Raw genomic sequence first — 24835 nt, 5'->3', positions numbered from 1 at the left:
CAGCAGTGGCGCGTGCAATCAGTGTCACCACTCTTTTTTTTTTTTTTATTTTTGCGGTACACGGGCCTCTCACTGCCGTGGCCTCTCCCGTTGCGGAGCACAGGCTCCGTACGCACAGGCTCAGCAGCCATGGCTCACGGGCCTAGCCGCTCAGCGGCATGTGGGATCTTCCCGGACCGGGGCACGAACCCGTGTACCCTGCATCGGCAGGCGGACTCTCAACCACTGCACCACCAGGGAAGCCCCAGTGTCACCACTCTTATTCCCCTGTTCCTTTTAGAACTGCCCAACTGAGTAGTAGCTGTTGCCATTTTAACATTTCAACCTACTTCTTGAGTTGGCTTCTTTAGCACATGTAGGGCTAGCACTATTTGCTGGATCTAAGTGCCTTCCTTTCTTTTGTTTTTTGGCTCAGTCATTGATTTTTCTAACATACTCCTCTAGATTCTGCCTTTGTGGGGTCCCCAAAATGGCTCAAACCTTCAGAGAGCTTCCCCATTGTTCTGCTTCTTTCCCAAAGATGTTGTCTGGGGCAAGAGGTGTGGCTTATGTTCTTACTCCTTTAAGTGTCAGCAGTATGGGCACTTATTAGAAATACAGATTCTCAGGCCCCACCCCAGACCTACTGAGTCAGAATCTGCATTTTCATAAGATCCCCAGTGTATTATATGCACATTACAGTTCGGGAAACACTGGCTTCCATGACCTCATGGAGGTGGAATAAAGTAAGGGGGCTTGGATGACTTTTTTGTCCTCTGCCTTCTCTGGTCTTCAGAGAGATGCCCTTATCTCCACTGAGATAGTGCTTGGCCTGTTGCCATTCACAGCTGATTTGGCCATCACTGCCATGACTCATGGTCTAGTCTCGCTTGGCTTAGTAGAATCCTCTGGCTTTCCCATTCCACCTCAGTTCTGGCTGGCTGCTCCACTAACACTCGGGATGGAGCCCTCTTACCCCCAGCCCAGTGACTCCCCATGGCAAGCTTCCCAGCTAGACTCTCAGCCCTTTCTGGGCCATGTGTATACCACGTGGGAACCAAGAGTGGCTTAAGAAAGCAAAACCTCAAGGGGAAATAGGGAGAGGTGGGTAAAAGGGTACAAATTTTCAGCTATAAGATGAATAAGCTCTGAGAAGCCAATGTATAACATGGCGACTATAGTTGAAAACACTGTTTTGTATAATTAAAATTTGCTAAGAGAGTAGAACTTAAATGTTTTCAACAACAACAACAAATGTAAATATGTGAGGTGCTAATTAACTAAATGGGGGGAATCCTTTCACAGTATACATATATATCAAATCACCACAATGTATACTTTAACTATCTTACAATTTTATGTCAGTTGTAAGATAGTTAAAGCAAAACTTCAGAGAGAGCCTTGCTCTGCCTGACCACACTGTATTGCAAGGTTTCTGGTTCATGCCCCAGGTGAGGAGGAGGAGGCAGGGGTGGGGGTAGCCGAAGAAATCTCTTTCTAGAGTCCAAAACAGAGAGCAGAGCAATAGCTCTTCTTTTCTCTCCATATTAACCTCAATTATCTGAAGCACCAAGGCCCAAATGTGAAGCCCCATCTGATTTCTTTGCTCTCCAGCCTCTCCCACCACCTTTCCATTTTCCCACCATCTCTGAGCTGCTAAAGGAGTGGACTTTTTTCCCCCTAACTTTCCTTAAGTCATATCCCTTCTTTCTGAGCCCAGATAACTGTTATTGGTGGGCTTAGGGTATCTCCAGTACACTAAAGGAGAATTTTCTAAGTCTTCCAGGCTCTTGCTACACAAAAAAGAAGATAAAATTTAGGGAAATTCTTGAGACAATTGCATGGCTTGCAGGTCATACTGTCTTGGCTGTGTCATCATATTTTGGGATGACAGGTGCTGAATATTACCTGGGTGTTTATTGTGGCATTCCTCCTGTTAAAAATTCTAACCTCCCCTCCTCTAGCTCCACCCCCAGGCAGGTGGATGCCTATGGAAGACTAGGGTAGAGGTCTTGTACTTAGAGAGTCAAAAATGAAAAAAATAATATACAATTTAAAAAATAGCCCTGTTGCATAATGGCTGTTTCGCATCTGTCAAGCCCCAAAAGTGAGCACAGCAAAAGATGGTCTCCAGACCTACATGTAGAAGGCATGATCACTGTAAAAAGTGTAAAATATAGAAAAACATGCAACATATGTAATGTGACAACCTAATAAACTTGGGCAAAAGGCATGAACAACCATTTTACTGAAGACATACAGATGGCAAATAAGCACACAAAAAGCTGTTTAACGTTATTAGTCATTAGGGAAATATAAACCAAACCACAATGAGATAACATTATACACCCTGTAAAATGTCTAGAATTTAAGTAACTGACCATACCAAGTATTTGCAAGGACGTGAAGCAACTAGAACTCTCTGACATTGCAGGTGGGAATGTAAAATGGTACAACCACTGTGGAAAACATTTTGGCAGCCTGAGATAAACTTACATCTACCACATGATTCAGTCATTCCACTCCTAGGTATGTGCCCACGAGAAATGAAAATATATGTCCACATAAAGACTTGTACATCAATGTCCATAGCAACATTATTCATGATAGCCAAAAAACTGGAAACAACCCAAATGTCCTTCAGCGGGCAAATGGATAAACTGTACTGCATCCATACCATGGGATACTACTCAGTAATAAAAAGGAAAAAACTATTAATACAGGCAACAATATTGATGAATCTCAAAATAATTATGCTGAATGAAGGAAGCCAGATCACCGCCCCCCCCAAAAAAAGATTAGTACATCCTGTTTGATTCCAATTATAGCAAACTCTAGAAAATGCAAACTAATTTATAGTGAAACAGATCAGTGATTTCGTGGGGGACAGGAGTAGAGAGGGGGTGAACTATAATGAGGCACAAGGAAACTTTGGGGGGTGATGTAAATGTTTATCTTGATTGTGGTGATGGTTTCATAGGTTTATATACATGTCAAAACTGAACAAATGGTACATTTTAAATATGTGCAGTTTATTGTACTTCAATTATAATTCAATAAAGTTTAAAAATTAAATGATTTCTCTTTCATTTGCTATAGGACCATCTCACCATTTGTATAGTTCTGTAAATATTCCTGAAAAAAACATCACCCTCATTATCTTCTCCTCATGATGTACAGAGTAACACAACAGAACAAAAGGTAGAAAGCTGTATGTCTCGGGTGCTTTGTATTGATCATTTATTTATCTGGTTAACTTTCCTGTCTATGGGATAGCCCCTTCACTGGCATGGTACTGATTGATTAGAAATAATGGTGTTCTACACAGGTCTGGACCCTCTCCTTGGCAGAGAAGGTTCTGAGTCAGCTTCATGCTAAATGTACCATGTAGTTGAGCAGAAACTAACAAATATTCGATGATGATGATGATGATGATGATGATGATGATAGCTAACATTTATTGAGAACCTGCTGTGGGCCAGGTCCTGTGCTAAGCTAGAAGGAAGGAAAAGGGGGGAAAGTAGGTGACATAGGATACAAAGATGGAAAAGACATATCACTGTTCTTGAGGACTCATCTTCCAGGGATCAGACACACATAAACAGAAGTCCTTACAGTCAAAGGAGAGAAGAGTTTTGATTTGTACAAAATGTAGAAGCACAGAAGATTTAGAGAATAGTGCTGCCAAGAGAAATCTAAAAATGCTTTATAAAAGGAGGGCTTAATTGAATTAGGTCTTGAAACATGAGTGGGAAGTTTCCAGATGAGTAGATGTGAGGATATGGTGAGGCCGTATTGCAGACAGGCTTAAAGTGTTAAGTGAAGGCATGAAAGTTCAAGCCAACAAAACCATGGCAGAGGAGGAAAGCAGACTAAAAAGGTAGGTTGAAGCCAGAACTTAGTATACCTTGCTGAGGTATGAATTTATTCTCTCAGGAGTAGGGAGCCGATGCAGGGTTTTGAGTAGGGGTGTGAAATAAGAATGATTTGGGTTTAAAAAGATAATCTGGTTGCAGTGTGTGAGATAGATACATAGAGAGAAGAGATTAGAAGCAAGATAGTTTTGAGTCTACTGGGATAGTCCAGATAAAAATGATAAAGGCCAGAACTAAAGCAGTGATAATGAGGGTAAACAAGAGGCCACAGATTTAAGATATTTCAGAATCAGACTATGTCAGGATTTGGTGACTCAATAGATGAGTAGAACCAGAGAAAGGGAGATGACAATGATGATGATGATTTAATTTTTGTGTATGGGTTTTCTGTGCTCCCATAGTGCTGAGGCTTACCTCTATCTCAGAACTTATTATACTCCATCATATTTGTCTGTCTGTGTTTTCTACTGGATGATAAACTTCTTTTTTTGTTTGTTTGTTTTTTTTTTTTTTGCGGTATGCAGACCTCTCACTGTTGTGGCCTCTCCCGTTGCGGAGCACAGGCTCCAGCTCCAGACGCACAGGCTCAGCGGCCATGGCTCACAGGCCCAGCCGCTCCGCGGCATGTGGCGTCTTCCCGGAGCGGGGCACGAACCCGTGTCCCCTGCATCGGCAGGCGGACTCTCAACCACTGCGCCACCAGGGAAGCCCTGGTTGACAAACTTCTTGAGGTCGGGAATTATGTATCTTATTTCAGTTCCAAGCCATGTACTCAATAAGCATCAGATTGGATTAAACTAGCCTTATCTGAAATAAACGGAACAATTCTAAGCTTTCTGGAATGGAGCGCTGGATGGATTGTTATGCCTTTAACCAGAATATGGAAGACAGAGAAGTAGCAAGTTTGGAAAGATGGGAGTACCTGGGTACATGATAAGCTTCATTTTAAACTAGTTAAGTTTAGGTACCTGTAAAAGATATCCAGTTAAGAGGTTAATAATAGATATTAGCATTGAGACCAGAGCTTAGGAGAGAAGTAGGAGATGAGGGGAAAGGGGAGATACTGTATTAATTTGATTGCTCTAGAGTTAGCAAAAGTCTCTTTTAGAAGGCTGAGTACTAATTAATTTTTTGTCTTGTATGTTAAACCATACAGAAAGATACAGAAACAATTAAGACATCATATCCTTTAAATGATGGAGGTAAGAAAATAAACAATATTTGCAATTGCTCTGATATCTTCCAGTTAATTAGTTTTATCATATAGTTTTCCAAGTTATGCTTTTTTCCCTGATTATAAAATCTATGATTAATTTGATAAAGGAAGATATAAAAATTATTCATGATTGTAAATATTAGTATCACACATTTTTGAGTGATTGCTGGGTGAATAGGCTCTTTGGAATTGGCAAAGAAAGCGTGGGGAAGTTAGACCCTCTGCTGTGGCTGCCTATATAAATTCCCAACATGCTGCCATTAGGGAGTCCTAGTGCAGAGAATTCTCCCCATGAAAGTCTCTACCCTCTAATGCCATCTTTTCTCCCCAGACATAAAAATACATCCTGTTTCCCATCTCCCAGGACTGGACTAGAGGTTAGCTAAGTCTCTGCAAAAGATTCCCACGCATATCCTGCACACTCACCAAGAGCACTAGGACATCTCCACCTGGGCAGCCCACAAGCACCTCAGACCCAATGTGTGTAAAACCAAATTCATCATCTTCTAGTCACCCCCAAACCCGTTCTCTGCTTCTCCTAATTTTATTCAGGCACAAGACCTGAGTCATCTTCGACTCTTTCCTACTGCTCATATTCTACATCCAAAAGTTGCCACCTTCTGTCCAATCCACCACCTTAAATTCTCTCATAATCTTCCCTTCCTTTCCATTCGTGCCACCCATGCCCTTAAGCACTGCAATAATTTGCCTCCAATCTCTTCTTCCTGTTAATCTAGCCTACATTTTGCTGTGAATGTAATCTTCCTGAAATACAGCTTTGGACATATGATTCCTCTACCAAAAAGTCCTCAGTGGTTCCCCCTTGCCTACTGAATGAAGTGCAAAACAGTTCGTTCTAGGGCAGGAGAGTGGTGGGAGATTTAGCTGGCAAAGTAATTTAGGGCCAGAAGTTAGGGAGTTCAGGCTTGTCCCTGATGGCAGTGGTGGGCCACTGGAAGCTGGTAAGCAGGGGACTTCAAAAAAAGGCCTTTTTACTTGGAGATATTGACTTAACTTCCATAAATAAATACATCGTTGACTATGGTAATTCTAGACATTATGGCAGCCCAACAAGGAGAGCTATATCATTTTTTTCTTATTTAAAGGTACCTCTTCTTTCCCCCAGAAATTACAAGTAGTACTTCACTTCAAACTCCAGGTGTTTCTGCAAAAACAGCAAATGTCTATAGACACTCTCTACAGGATACTTCAAAACAAGAGGCAAGTAATATTTCTTTTGTCCCAGATACATAAAGAACAAATGAAATATGAAATTATGATCAAGATTGGCATAACACAGTTTCATGTATTAAATGAGAATTCAGAACAGCCTTATTCCCTGAAATTAAACACCCTATAGTAAGATTTCATAAAAATTGAAATGTGAACCCACAGGAATAATCCTGTGCTACTTCAGACTTCCAGCACTCATGGTTATCAGTTATGTTAGTGTTGCCATACTCTAAGTGTAGGGAATATCAGTAACAAGCTGTAAGCTAACAAAAGAAAAATGGTGAGCCTGAGAGTTTAAGTGTGTTAAATAGATCCAAAATTTGAATATTTGTCTCAATTCTTAATAGAGATTTACCAGAAACAACTTGAGTGTTCCCACTTAGCCCTTAGGTTATAGTCTTCCTAAATGATGAGCTTCAAGAGCTTCAAGGTCCATACCTATGCCCTGCAGAAGAATCAACATATTGGGCTTTTGTGAATCATTTCTCTTCTAGTGCTGATGGGTTGTGCAGAGACAGCCATACTGCCTCGCCCTATCCCCTTTGTGACCAGTGATCACTCATCTGATGGCGGGAAGTTGGCAACAGACATTCAGGGTACCTGGTCACAACATATATTACTTCTGTGGGTTGCCAATTTGTCATTCATTATAAGAATCAAATGTACCTCCTTGGCTCCGTTAGCACTGCATTAACTGGCTCATCTGTTCTAAAGTTAACATATTTTGCCATATTCTGTGTCAAATGCATAGAAAGTGACAGACTCAATTATATATAACTCTTCAAATGTAGCATGTTAGCCACAATATGCTTCTCTATATAAACAAATATTTATAAAACACCTGCTGTGTCCAGGGCACTGTGCTACTGTGCTAACATCCATAATCTGCATGCTTAGTACCTGATTAAAGAATCTTCTTAACTACTTTAAGATAGTTTAGTAGTTGCACATCAGGAATTAATAACTTTTTTCACTAGCCTCACTATACAGTCAGAAAAAAAGTATTCTCTGAGTGTAGAATGGACGGCAAACTTAGTACTACATATGTTATCAAAAAAACCCAATAAACGAATTTAGACCATCTGTTTCTAAAGAAGGCTTTAAAATACATTGGACAATATGAGTAAATCAAATGGTCACAAATACCTAATTTATTTTGAGAAATAGCATGACCACTTTTATTACAATAGAATCCAATGCTATTTTTCAGCTTATTTCACCCATCCCATCAGTGTCAGGAAATGTACTTCTGGTGGCTTGTGTTCAGCTCTCAGGCCTGGAAAACAAATAAAGTCTACTCTGTTGGATTTATCTTCCTGTATAATTACCTAAGCAGGCAGAGCTCTTGGCCAAATCAAAGAGTCACATCCCTTGTGTGCAGAAAACCTGCTCTGTGCTTTCTAGCTCTCTCAAAACATTTTCCCTATAGTTAACTTTCTTTAATAACCACACATACTCTTTTTAGCTATTCAACTGATTACCTTCCATGCTGATCAGTGCATTCCTCAGTTAGTTAATTTTAATATACTAATGAATTCTATAAGCCTTTGAATTCTGTAAGTAATGTACGTAATGTAAACCAAATGAAACACGTGTATATTATAAATGGACTTTTTAAATCACTTTATTAAATTTCTGTGAGAAATAGATGATGTTCAAATTCTTTGAAAACTCATTTGAGGATTTTCTTTGTTTTTTCTTGTGGCATGTATAGGTGACACATGCTGATGTGAATGGGGAAAAGGCCAAGAAATCAAGCTTAGACTATGAGTCAGGTAAACATTAACAATAACTATTAAGGAAATCCTGCAATCCATTAATGCATTCATTCAACTAACATTTATTGAGCTTTTGCTACATGCCATGCACTATGCTAATTACTGAACACACGAAGTAGAGAAGCCATGGTCCCTATCCTGGATTTTACAGTTTAGGGTAGAACAGTCATGCCAGTAATCACAATCCAGTATGATAAGTGCAATAAAGGAGGTATATACAAAGTCCACTCTCCATAGGGAAGCCAAGGAAGCTTTTACAGAAGGTGCCACTATTGAGCTGAGACATGAAGGATGAGAAAGAATTTTTTAAGCAGACAAATGGAAAGAGAACCTTCCAGGAGAAGGGAATACATCTACTAAGATATATACATTAGAGCATAGTGGGTTTGTGGAAATAGGGTTTTTTTTCAGAATTGCTTTAACTAAAAGTTCAAGTTAGAGAATTACAGAAGATGAAGCTTGACTGGTAGATAAGGGTTGGATCATTAAGATTCTGGTAAGCTGTGCCAGGAAATCTACCTTTTATCCTGTTATCGAAGGGCAACTATTCAAGAATATTCGCAGGAGCATAATATGGTCAGACTTTGCCTTTTCTGCTCACAGACATAGAAAACAAACATACAGTTACCAAAGGGGAGAGCGGGGGGGGTAAATTAGGAGTTTGGGATTAACAGGTACACACCACTATATATAAAATAAATAAAATACAAGGACCTACTATATAGCACAGGGAACTATATTCAATATTTTGTAATAACCTATAATGGAAAAGAATCTGGAAAAGAATCTGAATCACTTTGCTGTACACCTGTAACACAACATTGTAAATTAACTAGACTTCAAAAAATGACCAAAAAAAAGAAAGAAAAAAAAGAATTTGCCTTTTATAAGAAAGGAAAGTGGAAGTAGACATGAAGAGACTGGAGGCAATGAGACAATAAAAATAACTGTTAGCATATTGAACACTTACTATGTACCAGGAACTATACTAAACTATATTCTCTCATTTAACCCTCCCAACAATAAAAGTATTTTTATCTAACATTTTACACATAAGTAAACTAAGTCTCAGAGTGGTAAATTATCATGCCCAAGATTTCACATAATATGTGGCAAAGCCAGGGTTTTAACCTAGGTCTATCTTACTCAACCAATCCTAACTGCAATACCATACTGCCTCTTATTACAATTAAGAGGCTATTACAATAGTGAAGGCTAGAAATGAGTCCTGAACAAAGTCAGTGGCAGTGAGGATGAAGAGCTGGGCACAGGTTTGACTCAGACTAAGAGGGTCGAATGGATGAGATTTGGTTACTGATTGAATATGGGGGAAGAATGAATTGAAGACAACTCCCAGATTTCTAGTCTGAGCAACTTAATGGATAGTGAATAGTGGTGCCATTCAGTAGACAGGCAATACAGAAAGATGAACAAGTTTGGAAGAGAAAAAATAAGTTCAGCTTTGAATATGTTGAGTTTGAGATGCCTGAGGGCATCCAAGTGGGACATCTAAGTGGAACAGTCAAGGAGGCAGTTGTAGATATTGGTCTGGGATGCATGCGAGAAGCAGTGAAAAGAACACCTTATATCAAAACCTATGGGAAATAATAAAAGCTGTTCCCATAGGTTTGATATAAAGTGTTCTTTTTAAGGTAGATTATACTTTCTCCTTTTTATTCCCTCTTTGATCTAAGAGTTATCCATAAGTATGTTTCTTAATTATCAGGAAATTAATATTTTGGCCACATTTTTAAAGTCAGGTTCAGAGAATGTAGCCTGTAGAATTTTAACACATTGAAGTTGTTAACGTTTTCTTTGTGGCCAAATATGTGACTGATATTTGAAAGTGTTCCATGGACATACAAAACAATGTATAATTCTCTATTTAAAGGATATAAGGCTCTAAATGAATTTTAAATTATATTTATTGATTATATTATTCAATTATTATGTCTCTACTGATTTTTTTGTCTACTAGATTCTTTTCTTACTGTCTGCTAGATGTGTCCAGCCATCAAAGAGGTGTATGGAAGTTCTACACTATAATTGTATTTTTATCAAATTCCCATTGCATTTCTAATAGGTTTTACACAGTTAGGCTCTTTAGGATATTTAATGCACCATGTTGCTAGAAACCATAGAAGAGTCCCTTATTCTTTTAACCGCACCATTATTTATCTATTGCTGAATAACCAAAAAAAACCCCTAAAACCTGGCAGCTTAAAAAAAAATCATCTCACAGTTTCTGTGGTTAGGAATACAGAAGCAACTTAGCTGGATGGTTCTGATTCAGGGTCTCTCATGAGGTTATGGTCAAGATGTCATCCAGGGCTGCTGCAGTCATCCTAAAGGCTTGACTGTGACTGGAAGATTCACTTCCAAGGTTTCTCACTCACATGGCTGTTGGCAGGAAGTCTCAGTTCCTCACCATGTGGGCATCTCCATACATCTCTTGAGCATCCTCATGATATGGCATCTGGCTTCCCCCAGAGTGAGCAATCCAAGAGAAACGGGCTGAAGCCACACTACATTTTACAACCTAGTCTCAGAAGTTATACACCATCACTTCCACTATATATTCATTAGAAGCAAGTCACTAAGTCCAACCCACACTTAGGAGAAAAGAATTAACCTCCACCACAGGAGGGAGTATTATGAAAGAATTTGTAGACATATTTCAAAAACACCACAACAGTATTATCTTCACACGTTTTTTCAGGTTTGTTCACTATTAATTCCAGCTCCTTCCTTTCCAAAACTGTACACACTCAAAAACATACTCATACACAAAGAAACTCAAGAAGGTACATAGAATTTAAGTAAAACTTCTATGCAGATCGCTGGAATTTATTGGTTATTCACAATACACTTTACATTTATTGGGAGAAAAATAAATAGATATTCACCTTGACTTTGAACTGGCTTTAATTGGTAATACTACCAATACTTTCTAATACTTTCTATTGTCTAAGACTGTTTAGTCATGATTGTGCACAACTGACATACACCATCCCAGTATTCCTATGGATGTATTCTACGTGAAGACTTGCTTTAGTATCATTATCCAGAAATAGTTACTAAAATCCACTTATAGAAATTTGCTAGATGGCATACAAAGCATGTTAGACAGTATTTGAGTGGGAAGAGATTAATGACAGGCAGACTAATGAACAAACACTGAGCCAACGCATGTGTTAAAGAATTAATTCAAGGGACTTCCCTGGAGGTCCAGTGGTTAAGACTCGGCGCTTCCACTGCAGGGGGCGCGAGTTCAATCCCTGGTCGGGGAACTAAGATCCTGCATGCCACGTGGTGCAGCCAAAAAAAAAAAAGAATTAATTCAACAAATAAATGTTCTTGAGTGTTTAGTATATGCCAGGCACTGTAATCTAGTACTCACAATACAGCATAGTAAGTCCTATAACAGAAGGATGTATAGGGTGCTTCAGGAGCATTGACAGAGAATGCGTCTATCTAGGCAGATATCAAGGGAGGCTCTCTGAAGGAGGTGACACAAGCCGAATGGGTCCTAAAAATGAGAAATTTAAGAAGGACACTAGAGTTACAAGGGAAATAGGGCAGAGGCAAAGGGAACTGCGTGTTGTTCAGTGTCTCTGGAGCATAGAATATATGTAGAATGGTGACCAGAGATGAGGCTGGTGAGGAAGGTAATCATCCCAGATCTTAAGGTGTATTTGATGCCTGACTGGTAGTCCCTGGAGGGTTTAAACAGAGCATTGACAGCAGGGAATAAAAGACCTATTAAGATATGTTAATTACCATTTTACAAGTAGCCCATGAAGGATACCAATAAATAGTAATTTTCTTTTTCTCTCTGAAAATTCACCTGCAGCTCCCAGAGTCTTCTTTTCTCACGACTCATCAATTAAGTATCTAAGAAAACTTAATAAAGTAATCTGTTGCTTTAAATTAATATTTAAATAATTACACAGGAGTGCTGTTTGAATCCTCCATTCTTGTAGTTTTACTTGTCTGTAGTAAAACTCTCCCCTTGTGCAACCTCTCAGGACTAAGCTAAAATTGTAAAGTAGGCAAAGCTAGCTGTTCACGCTCTTCCACCTCCTCTCTCTGTTCTCCCTTTAGTCCTGTGCCCCCCTGACAGACAGTATTTTCACTCCCCTTTCAGGGAGCACTACTTCTGGGATCTGGATCTATTCTTTTCCCCTGTCCCCACTCAAAAATGCTACATTACTTTTGCCTTTTGAGGTTACTGGTTTTCTAATGATGATAAATTAGTTTACTATTTATTTATTTATTTATTTATTTATTTACTTACTTACTTACTTATTTTTAACATCTTTATTGGAGTATAATTGCTTCATAATGATGTGTTATATATATAGTATTAATGACTTAACCTGTTACCCCCCTAAGGATATTTGCACTGTAATCCGAAGTAATCAGTCTCTCATGATGCAAAATAAAGGCCAGTGGAGAACTTTTCTTTGGCCTGGGAGCCTTTCACCCCTCAAACCTTGGTGGCCACCCATTCTGCTGATGTCCTATTCCCCTCAAACTTGAATAATAGTTCATGCACATAAAATAACTCCTGATGGAACACACATACCCAACACCATCATCTTTTAAACACTCAACAAACCAAATGAGGTTCAGGATAGTTTTTATAAATCCCAAACTCTGATGCAAATGGTTGGGTAAAGTGAAGTAATGTGTGGTGGTAAATGGTACTGATGTTCAGACCAAGCTTCTTAGAAAAGGATTTGGGGGTAGGAGTGATAGCAGTCAGCTTGTCTGATTTGCTGAGGGCTCATGGGATACAAGGATGCTGAAGGAAGGAAACTGACTAGCTCAGTATCAAGGTAGTTTCAAGAAATAAAAGTGAGAGAATAATGATTATGTGTAGTTTTATAGTGTTAATTCCTGCCTCCCTCTTCCTCCAGCCCAACTCCCACCCTAGACTACAGAACTACAGAATCACTTGAGTCTTTTCAATAGCAAATGCTCTGGATACCCTTTTATTAAAAATCAGCTAGGATGAAGAACTCTGTATATGACCTGGAGCTTCTCTCCCATTCCTCTCAAATACACAGGGTTAAAATACCTTTAGCTATACCTAGGACAATTCCAGGACACAGCACAAGAAAACCTAGCTACAACACATCTGGTATGGCTCTGCCCATTGCACCCATGTCACATTCCTTTACCTTACAGAAAAGAACCCAGGTTCAAGTCCTTTGGCTTAGTCTTCTTGTTCTAATGTAGCTCTTTGCTTCCCAAGACTCAACTGTGGACACATCATGTCTGTTCCACCATTTACCTCCTCTCTCTTCTCTTCCTCCAACTCCTTGGTTCTCTGTTTTTTCTAATGCTAACGAAAGGACATACACAGTAAGCTTAATAAAACAGAATTAGGAACCAAAGAAGTCAGGACATGAGGAAGCAAATGTGATAAGATAGCGATGTGGTAAACAGTTGTAATTATTAAGCTTTGCATTTAGATACTGAGTATGTTCTGATGATTGGGATAGAAGATGAGAGGAGAAACAGAGTAAAGAAGGCAGTGAGTTTGTTGTCCTGAAGACTGTGCTCAGAAGTTTGTATTTCACTCATTGAGTGACAGTCTAAGGTTTTGAGGAGAGATGTAATATTATCAAATCAGTAACTTTGCTGAACACCCCTGATAGCATCATATATGACACATTGAAGACAGTTAAGTAGGTGCTGGCTGCAGAAGTCCATTAATGATTTGTAGCCTGCACAGTGGCCTTCATTTGTACACAAAGAGCTAAAATATGTTAAATGGAAATTTATTTACCAAACTTTCTTGAGAACCTACTATGTTCAAAGTATAGTGCTGGCTGTTAGACAGATACCAAGATGAATAAAGCACTGCACCTGACCTCATCTGTGCTTCACAAAGCACCAGGAGAAAAGACAGGGAGACATGAGCAATACCAGAGAGTGAATTGAGGGCAGGACAGTGGATAAAATGTTAGGCAAAGGGAGGGCCACCCATAGAACTACCCTGTTTTTGGCTTATCAGATTGGACCACGGATGTTAGGATACAGAGGTGCTGCTTTTAAATCTCATTCACACTGGAATGAGTAAACGGATTTGGCAATAGAATGGACTACATGTATGTATGATCAGGAGGTATGAGACATCACTCCAAAGCTGTGGGCCTGAGGTACCAGTAGAGGACCACCAGTTACACTAAAACATAGATATTCAGAAGGATTAGGCAGACAGACTAAAATTCAGTCTTGTCACATTAATCTTCAAGGGGTGGTTGGCCAGTTATCTTTTGGACTAAAGTGAGATTGTATGGAGGAGAAGGTTAGGAAGAGAAAGGTTATATTTATAGTTTTATGACATAGCAAGTTAAACGGTGAAAAATTGCGCCTTATCTTTGGGGCTTCTAAACTAATTTTCATTAATATCACCACCCTCTTTATTTAAGAAGTAGAGAGTTGGCAGTACAAATGACCTAAACCTTAGATGCTTTAGTAGCATCAGCCTATTAGGGAAAACAACCTAAGACTAGGGAAAAGTGGATGGAATATTATGGCACTCCTAGAATTGTGGTGGAACTTTCCAACATAACAGTGAGTTCATTTGCATGTTTCTGCTCAGTTGACTCCAAAGAGAAGCTGATAATTCATTGCAAATTGCAGATTTGTATCCAATATTACAACTAGTTTCTAGTGGTCTTATATAAGGCTTTTCTGATCTATATGGTTAGTTTTGTTCTTAGTTCTGTGCTATTTCCTTTTATCTAAATGCATGCCTTTGGGACAGAAAGTCTGTGGGGACAGGTAGAAACACACACAGGACTCCACTTGCTGCCTGTGGTATAAGATAGGGAGAGCAGAAAAAAAGAATCTGGGTGCATTGGACTGCAGAGGATCTACAAAAAAGAAATTGTGCTGGAGTTGGCCTAAGAAACTGGGTCTTAGAAAAATGAATGAAGCCAAAGGATAGGAATTATGTCACTGATGTGAGCATTCATGTTCTAGGTTCTATATTACAAAAAGGTATTAGTCTGTGGATGGGCTATTGATGCCTAACCCTAACTGAGACCTTTTCCTGCTAGGATTTAGGTTGTAATTTCACAGTCTGACTGTATGTCTCAAAATTAAATTGTTAGGCCTTGGAGGAAAAAGTAAATTTGATAATATAAAGGCAGGCCAAGTAAAAATGAAAATAGAAGCACCATGTTTCCTTTAAGAAGGTCAAGAAGAAGAGAGGCAAGGGATCCATGGAGGCAGAAAAATATGAAAGTAAATCATAATTAGTCTTAAGCCTTGATTTTTTAAAACTTTTTGTTATTATTCTATAATTTACATGATTTTGTTGCTCTCTTGCTACAATTTAGTAAAATATAATTTTGGTTCCATGTAGTAGGTCATAACAAATAATTCTGATTAGAACACAGAATAGAATATTGTGATACCTAGAAAAGGGCTCTATCTAATTTGGTATTGCATATGATCTGAAACCCGTTATTTTAATCTATCATTGTCAGTGGATCATCCATAGATCTTTTCCTACTGTGGGGCAAGGAGAGGAGATTAGGAATTTTGAGGAGGTGGGTAGAAAGTGAATTATCAGAAAGCTCTGACCAAGCAGGACAGGCAAAAAGGACTAGCCCATCCCCTCTCTCTCCAACCCCATCCGTGCTCCTCTCAACTCACTACAGAACAAACATGGCTAAGGTGGATCAAGAGTGGTTATATCAGATAGGTGTTAGTTTACTCAGCACCTATTATTCTACTCTTTATGCAGCAATTACTCTACTCCTCTGAGTAATTAATAGAGCATGTCCTACACCCAGGGGCCAATTTCTAAATAAGAGGCTAAATAGGAGGGTTAGATAAAAAAATAAAGCTTATTCTTCTCTGTGAATTGCTGGGGAGGAAAAAAAACTCCCAAGCACAAAGTGGGTAATCTGATTCAATGACTAGGAATTTGGAGGAAAGTTACATAAATTATTAACCATAAGAAATAAAATCAATCTCTTTTTACTTTTTCAGGCAACAAGACTACCATCAAAATCACTGTCAAGAAAAAGTATGTACGATGAAACTCACTGATAAAGCAATTAAGGATATTTTCTAATATGTTATTAGAGAAAAATCTGTGAATCAGACAACTAGCAAAATCATCTGCTGATATTAGTCAGTTTCCCTCTTTGCCTTTTTCTCTTCCTTGCCTTTCACTCTCAGTTAATCTTGAGTTTTGCAGAGGTCCAAAATTATTGTTAAAAGAGTTATTGTTAAGGGGGGTACAAAGTTACTGTTATTGGTCTTTTGCCCAGGGAGCTCAGGAGGGTAGACTGGGGGAGGCTTAGGAGGTTTAATCATCACGGGGAAAGCATCAAATACCACAAACCCACTCCATAATGGGAAGACATTAAGGGAAATAACTTTGCAGACCCCTGCAGATCTGGCTCAGGGCTGAGCATCCTGCCCCTCAGGCAGGTGAGCCAGGATGCCTAGATCTGTCTCTTAATTCTCCTTGGAGTAAGAAGAGTCTTAGGATGGCTACTCCATCAAAAGAAGGGACCTGGTCACAAGAGAGCTGCAACTTGGGCCAGGCAGAGAAGAGGGTAAATTTGAAAAGCCCCAACTCTGGGGCTAGACAGAGGAATCATGAACAAGAAAGGGGTTCAGGGGAGTAGCACACTCACACACTCTTTCACACATACACCTGATCAATTCATAGAATGTGCAACAAACACAAAGGCTGAGACATACTGGCACCAAAATGGTATTTCTTGGTTTAACAGTATAGTGAAAATGAGCTGAATAATCAGATTCTACTTATCGCATTTCGCTTCATTAAAAACTTGATGAATGTCCCAACTTTATATGTCAAAGTTGGACGTGCTTCTTCTCAGCTACGCTAAGAGTAGTAATGTAGGTCTGCTGTACATTATCTCTGGTGATAAGAAAATAATATATATTGAAATTTTTAATTCATATGTATTGGAACGGATTTAGATCAATTTAGACCAAGAAGGTGAGTAACTTACTTATTAATGTTTAAACATTATTCTTAGAAGTGTTTGATTTAGGACATTTTACATAAGTAAAACAAGTCTTTTTCAACCATATGCTGTCATTTCAAACTATGTTTTTCAAACTCAGTAGCCATTTTCTGGTCTGCACAATAGGTGAAAAAAATACATTATGAGAGCTAGATAGTAGTGATGTTTGTACAACATTGTCAGTGTACCTAATGCTGCTGAACTATACACTTTAAAATGGTAAATTTTACGTTATGTGTATTTTATCACAATAAAAAAATGCATTAGGAGATTTGGGAAATGGACTCGAATAAAACAGCTTTTCCTTGAAGTGTCCCTCAAACCTTCTCTAATGGGTCAGGAGAGAATATGCTACATACGGCAAGGTGTTAACTTTGATTGTTGGCCTATACCTGAACAACATGGGGCTACCTTTGGAGATAATTCTGAGGCAACAACAACATTATAGGGAATCGGGTGCCCAAATGCCAGGACATCAAACAATGCACAGCTAAAATGCCAGGCATCCAGCCTTTGCTGCCACTGACTTGTAGCCACAGCCTTGAGAAATAGAGTTCCTGTGGAAGGTACACACTCCTGGTCTGGCTGTCTTGAGGATAACAACATTAAAAAGAATACTGTTTTATTATAGGCAAAAGGATTTTTATGATCCCAAAATATATCGGCAATAAGTACACATACATAAACAGTTATAGAGTTTGGCAGGTGCACTTTGCATCTGCCCCTGGTCCAGTCTAAGCTGTAATAGTGAGCATAATTAACCATGAGGAAATGGCCATTCAAGTCTGGTCCCTGGGTTTCTACTTCAGCTCATACTAAAAGAGCCCCAACTTCCCTCCACTGCTTGGCCTTCTGGCTCTCTGAATATGAGTTCTGGCTCAACCTTTTTTCCTTCCGAAATTAATGTGTTTCTTTATTTCTTTTTTTTTTTTTTTTTCAGTACGCGGGCCTCTCACTGTTGTGGCCTCTCCCGTTGCGGAGCACAGGCTCCAGACGCGCAGGCTCAGCGGCCATGGCTCATGGGCCCAGCCGCTCCGCAGCATGTGGGATCTTCCCAGACCGGGGCACGAACCCTCGTCCCCTGCATCGGCAGGCGGACTCTCAACCACTGCGCCACCAGGGAAGCCCTATTTCTTTATTTCTTCAGCTGTCCTCTGCCTCCCAATCCAAGACAGTTTGCACTGATAATCTTCTGTTGGACCTAAGCCTGTTCATTTCCCTTAAATCATCAGTGATAACCGTTGCCCACTGATTAAACTTTAACAACTAGCTGTAGTCATTTGCATATACAAACACAGTCAATTGACAGAGGAAGGCAGCAACAGGCCAGCCACAGAACCCACAGGCTGACCCCTCCACTATGGGGCTTCATTTTTTACCCTCATCTCCTAGCTAAATGGATGCCTAAGTAAAAGGAGGCTATATCCACAAAGGCACATAAATGTTTGAACTGCAAATTTGTTTCATGAAATAGTTTGTTAGAGGTAACCTGGTTTGTATTTTTAAGAAATATTGCTTGGGTCATAAACACAGTCTTACTTCTTGCCAGGGCATTTGTTTTCTATGAGCCTAGACACCCACTTGGCTGTTTTTTTTTTTAACCAGGAAGCCATTTAACCTCAGCAATAAACTTTTTTTTTTCCTTTTTTGCGGTAAGCGGGCCTCTCACTGTTGTGGCCTCTCCCGTTGCAGAGCACAGGCTCCGGACGCGCAGGCCCAGCGGCCATGGCTCACGGGCCCAGCCGCTCTGTGGCATGTGGGATCCTCCCAGACCGGGGCACGAACCCATGTCCCCTGCATTGGCAGGCGGACTCTCAACCACTGCACCACCAGGGAAGCCCAGCAATAAACTTTTATAGTTCCAAGAGATTTGGAGGTTTTTTTCTGCTTTATTTTATTTTAATGGGTGTACTATTTTATTAACATTTAAATTTCACCAACAGTGAGCTCAAGTATATGCTAGCCATATGTTCAGATTTTTGAAACAAAGATAAAATGGACAGACAGCTTTAAGGGTGCAATGTATTTAACACTACACAATATATTCAACAATTAGACAATCTAGGTGGTGGTAAAACTATACACTTAGGAGCACAAGTATAGGGTCCAAGGGATTTTGAATCAAAGAAAATCTTATTCAAAAAATAGATCACAGCCACAGTGAATAAACCAACTTGAAACTAATCTGGTGTTCTAAATAGATTTCCTATGTTCTCTCTATACACTGTGGCTGGATTGTAGCTATGCATTGTTTGATAAAAGGAATTAAAGGTTAGTCCCTGTCCTTAAATAGAGTAAATTCATATGTGATTTCCCTTGTATCCCCGCTCACCTCCTTTCCAGATAACTTCTGAAGAACTGAACAGTATAATTCAAAATATAATATATAATGCGTTGTGGCTGCAGTGACCAGTGTATTATATCCAGCCATCACAAAATATGAAGAAAGGTCGCGAAATATTACATACCCAATGCCTGATGACTCTACCCTCTCTTCTGATAGTGAGAGTTGCTGTAGCACATGCCGTGAAACATTTCTATATGAAACAAGTAAGATGGTTCAGGCAGAGCCCTGTGCAGAGGCAGCTGACAAGTCAATAGGGCAACCAGTGGCACCGTCAAAATCATCTTCTGCCCATAAAGAAAGAACAGATGTAGAAAGAACACATCACAGGAAAGAACACTCAGAAAAGAAACCTAAAACCCCCGAACCTAAATATAATGAGAAATTTGAACCCCCCCCCCAAGCTTAAAACCTGTAAATCCAATAGTCACCTTGTTGCACTGATTGAAACAGGCACAAGGAAATGTAAAGATGCTACCACTGGGCTTCCCTGGTGGCGCAGTGGTTGAGAGTTGGCCTGCCGATGCAGGGGACACGGGTTCGTGCCCCGGTCCGGGAAGACCCCACATGCCGCGGAGCGGCTGGGCCCGTGAGCCACGGCCGCCGAGCCTGCACGTCCGGAGCCTGTGCTCCGCAACAGAAGAGGCCACAACAGTGAGAGGCCCGCATAACGCAAAAAAAAAAAAAAAAAAAAAGATGCTACCACTGAAACAGATGGCTTAGAACGCCCACTGTCTCCTGATGAAAAAGCAAAAGCTGTAAATGAGATGCAGGAGTTAAATGATGTTTTAGTTAACTTTAAATATCACCTAAAAAAGGAAACTGAGTTGATTTTAGAAAACATTTTTCATGAAATGGTGTCTGAATTAACCCAGACCATCCCCACCCTTTCCTTTGTTACAGCCGAAGCTTTAGTTGACCAAACTGACACTGACAAAGGAGACTTGCTCTCCAGTGTTGATATTTCCTCAGCAGCTGCTGAAATTATGGAAAATGTGCTTGAGAAGCTACAGTCTGCAGTTGAGAAAAAATGTACCGAGGAATTTTCACAAGAAAATGTATCCGTTCACTTTAAATCAAACTTAGTCAGTGGAGAACATTTCATTTCTCCAAAAGAAAAAACTTCAAAAGCTTCACTGCCCTATGCTTTGGAAAACATGAATGATATTGCAGAGAATATGGTTCATGTGATTTTTAAAAAGCTGACGGCTATTGCATCTTCTAAGCAAAGTGAACTTGTTCATCTTGGAATCACAACTGAACTGGCTTATCAGCAACACAGGGAAGATCCAATATATACATTCCTTCAAAGAGCCAGCAAAAGGAAATCCAGTGTTGAACCTGATGCTGCCAACTTGATTGGCAAGGAAAGAATACAAAATTTAGTGTCAAATATTTTTTCCCAGTCCTCTCTGGTTGGTTATATAGAGGAAGCAATCAGCACTATACTAGGCTATATACAAATTGGACTTAATAATGAAAGGCTCATTGCAACTGAAGAAACAGTGATCATCCTACTTGATGATACTTGATGATATCTTGGCTCAGCTACATCAGACACCAGTGAAAACAGATGTCCAAAAGAGTAGACACTCCAGAATGAGCAGTCCTTCTGGCACTGAAGAAGAGAACAGACTCACCAGCACTAGAGTAACTAATGCTCCTAGGTATGTGTGCCTATTTCCACCTATTAATGTTCCTGGCATGGTTCTTTATTCTGAAGATGAAAATGAAGAAATAGACAAAACTGTAGAAAATGTATTGATTTCATCTATCAAAGATGAAAAAGCAAAATTACAAGAACAGGTTCCTGATCACTGGTTAACAAAGGAAAATGCTGGTTTTAAATACAAAAGCAATATGAACTTAACTACAAAGCCTGCTTATCAAGACAAAGTAGCATTTCATGATCAGGGATTAAATACTGACCTTCCAACTTTTAATAATAAGGACCTTTTTAAGGACAAGCCTGGTGTGAATAAAGACATTTTACTTTTCAGCCAAGATGAAACGTATCAAATACAAAAAGCTTCAGAAAATATAGTTAGAAGTATTTTAGCACAGATGCTCAAAGATATATCTTCTGGGCTCTCTGAACACTTAGACTGTAAAAAATGGTAGAGAGGCTTCACTTCTTACCTCAGGAAAACCACAAGATCTGTCACATCAAGAATGGATGGACCAGATGTTCTCTGTGTCAGAAATCCATATGGTAGCTCAAGATATTGTAGATGCTGTATTAAAAATACTTCACATGGCTTCTAGTCACATTATCGGACATTCTTCATCAGTACATCAAACTTCTCTAGATAATGCTGACATACCAAATAAAGAGCCATTAGCAACATGGTTTGATAGTAAAAGGAAGAAATTTTTATCTGCACTTGGTGTAGACTCTACAAAACATACCTAGTTAGAACCTGGAGCAAGTGGCTCGACATCTGAACCTGTAGATCACATTAATGATAAGATCATTAACACAATTTTTAAGAAGTTGAACTCATTTGTTTGTCCAAAATTACAAAACTGCTTCAAACCAGAAAGCCATGCTGCCCATTCAAAGCCTGTGCCTGACAAGAAATCTTTGTCTCGATCTCACCTTAGTGTTTATACAATTAAAGTGATAAAAATTGTTTTGGATGCTATCCAGGAAGAACTACAATATAATAAGAAAAATCTAAATCTTAGGAAGAGTAGCCCTCCCAAGAATTTTACAGATAGAGGATTTTTCACTGACACCGAAAATAAATTAGACTCTGTTGTCACAAAGCTAAGTAATGACATTATGACAAGTTCATTAGCAACTTGCATTTGTGAGGTATTAAGTGGAAACACAGATAAAAGCAATATTTTACTCCCTTCAGATAAACTAAGGTCTAAAATCTCATATGGAACTGGTGGCACTGATCAACAAAAACTTTTGCCTTCTCATTGCCAGCACATGCAGGAGGAAGTTCACCAATGTACTAGATTTCAAGTGTTAGATAGAATTGGAGATACCTTATATGACATGTTATGCAAGCTCATAGGAGACCATCCACATTCTCCCCTACCTGATGAGCAAAATACAGAAGGGATCAATGAGAATTTGAGAACAACCAGTACACTGCAGTCCAATATTAAGCTAATTTCTCATACAATTCTAGAAGGTATTGTTTCAAAATTATGTGGTGTTGAGATAGATTGCATTTTCAAAAATTCAGAATTTAAAGCTATCTCAGAGTATATTGACACTGACAGCCTGTCATTTGCTTTGCTTCTTGAGGAAATGAGCAGAGGCTCTGACATAATCTCCAGCATGGTGCCCAATGTGACCTGGCCAGGTAGCCAAGAGGTGACTAACAAAAAGGGAAAAACTACTGCCCCCAAAACAGGAACCACAAAAGAAAAGCATCTAAATAAACTGAAAATCATGGCTTCAGATATCCCTAAAATGGTTTTTGCTAAATTGGAAGGGTTTGCCAATGGAAATTTAGAAACTCTGGACGCTATAATCAGTGGAAATAAAAAGAACAGCAGGACATACTGGGAAAGTGAAAATACCAACATTTATGCTAACACACGTGAAAAATGATCGCAGTCGACTTTATACATGCATGCAAAGAAAGTGTCAAGTACTATTTTGAAAGCTATTCAAACTGAATTAAACGTGAGCTTGCCAGATTTGGAAACAGGTATAAGCAAGCCACTACAAGAGAAACAAACGCTTAAGAATTTAGTCAATTTCATTTTGGATGCAATTTCTCCGATATGTTTAATGAAACTGAACCAGAAGAGAGAGGCATTGAAAATTATAGATACAGGCCAAACTATGGAAATTTTCTTCCTGGAGGAGCTGACCCAGAGTCATATCTAGAAGACCCTGCAGAAACAGAGAAAGAAAGTACTGAAGAGGAAAGACCAACAGAAGAAGAAACTAAATCAGATTCTCTTAAGCAACGGGAACTCGAAAGAACATTAAAAAAATTTGAAGTAGAACTCAAAGAGCTACAAACGTCCCCAGTCGTGCCCATTATAAGAAATATTTTGAATGAAATTTTTCAGAATGATTTAATTGATCAACCAAATGTGCTTCCTCTTCTCCAGTCCCATTTATGTGACATTCCTCATGCTGGTGATGAGCCACTTGCTCAAACATCTGTTAAACCCCTGGATAAAACAATAGGCCCTTTAGTGTCTGAAGCGGATGTAACCATTGTTGCAGATAATGTTGTTAGAACCATATTTCAAAAACTTTATTCTGCTGCTATGACAGATAGAAATGAAAATGAAAATAGGTATAATACTATCACCGTTCCAGCAAATATCTCTTTTACTGAACATACCAGTAGAGGAAAGTCCCATTTATTCTACCATACTGGACAGAAATCCATGTACACTTCAGTCCACATTCAATATTGGTAAACTGACCAAAATAAATGTAGTTGAAGATATTATACAGTCAGTATTAACAAATTTAGAAACATTTGCTAGTACCAAAGTAAAAGCCCTCTTTTGTCCTCTTATCAATTTCACCGTTCCAATGGCTTTACCTTTACAGCAGGATGAGACTGCTTCAAGCCAACCATGCTTATCAACCAAAGATTCATATTCTGATGACCAATTTTCTTGTTGCTCAGTGGATCATAATAAATCAGGGAAGACCACCTCAATATGTCAACTGAGTGACTCTAAATTAAATATATATGCAACAGAAGTGGCTAGACAAATTTTACAAGGAATCAAACGTAAGTTAGATAAAGAAATAAAACGTCCATTCTTAACTCATAATGTTGTGGCTTCTGAAAGTATTCCAAGTCAGGTTGTTAACACAATGTCAGATATTGTGCCTACTAAAGGCAAATATGAAAAGAATATATTTGACAGAGAGACTGATCCAGGTCGGCCAGAAGATATTGTTGAAAAGCTGTTCAATAAAAGTGATTATCGAGAAAAACTTCAATTTCAAATACTAGATACCATTGAAGGTATCTTAATTGACATCTGTGAGGAAACAATAGATGAGAATAATCTCCCACTTGCTGTATCCACTCTTAAATGTAATGTAAGTGGGAGACATTTAAAAACAAACTCTGAAAGGGACCCTGAGTATGCAAATAAGGCTATTCTTAGGCTTTTAGTTCCTAAGGAGTATGTTGCTATGATTTCCAACGGTATGGTGGATATTGTTCTTCAAAATCTCACTTCTGCTATCATGCTTGCAGTAAATGCAAAGGATTCTATTTCTCCAAGACTTCCTCTGATATTTTCTGACGCATTTCCCATAGCAGAGGTCAACAATCTCCTGTTATAGACTCAATGAATAAAAGGAAAAGGGAGAGATTTCCATTTGCAAGAAAGGAAAGAGATGTACAGCTGAAATCAGCTTATTCTGATGA

The 24835-nt window shown here is 39.1% G+C and overlaps 3 protein-coding genes across 3 annotated transcripts in view; 2 read left to right on the top strand and 1 right to left on the bottom strand.

The window, feature by feature from the left end:
• Positions 1–6005: 6005 nt before the first annotated feature.
• On the top strand, positions 6006–21870 carry LOC309796282 (fibrous sheath-interacting protein 2-like; the record flags this gene model as incomplete). Its single annotated transcript, XM_082609327.1, is given in 5 exon segments — positions 6006–6032; positions 8018–8078; positions 20154–20973; positions 20975–21563; positions 21565–21870. Coding segments are annotated over 5 exon segments (1803 nt in total).
• RBMX2 (RNA binding motif protein X-linked 2) overlaps positions 19698–24835 on the bottom strand; it is a 39312-nt gene continuing 34174 nt past the window's right edge. Inside the window, exon 7 of the mRNA XM_082609755.1 lies at positions 19698–19741. The gene's annotated coding sequence lies outside the window, so the exon portion shown is untranslated. The remainder of the gene's footprint in view (positions 19742–24835) is intronic.
• On the top strand, positions 22468–24750 carry LOC309796281 (fibrous sheath-interacting protein 2-like; the record flags this gene model as incomplete). The annotated part of the gene is given in 4 exon segments (XM_082609326.1): positions 22468–23028; positions 23032–23197; positions 23200–23795; positions 23797–24750. Coding segments are annotated over 4 exon segments (2277 nt in total).

Source organism: Mesoplodon mirus (assembly GCF_964341445.2).
Source record: "Mesoplodon mirus genome assembly, chromosome: X".
Classification (NCBI taxonomy): Eukaryota; Metazoa; Chordata; class Mammalia; order Artiodactyla; family Ziphiidae; genus Mesoplodon; species Mesoplodon mirus.
This window is presented reverse-complemented; position numbering and strand designations above follow the sequence as displayed.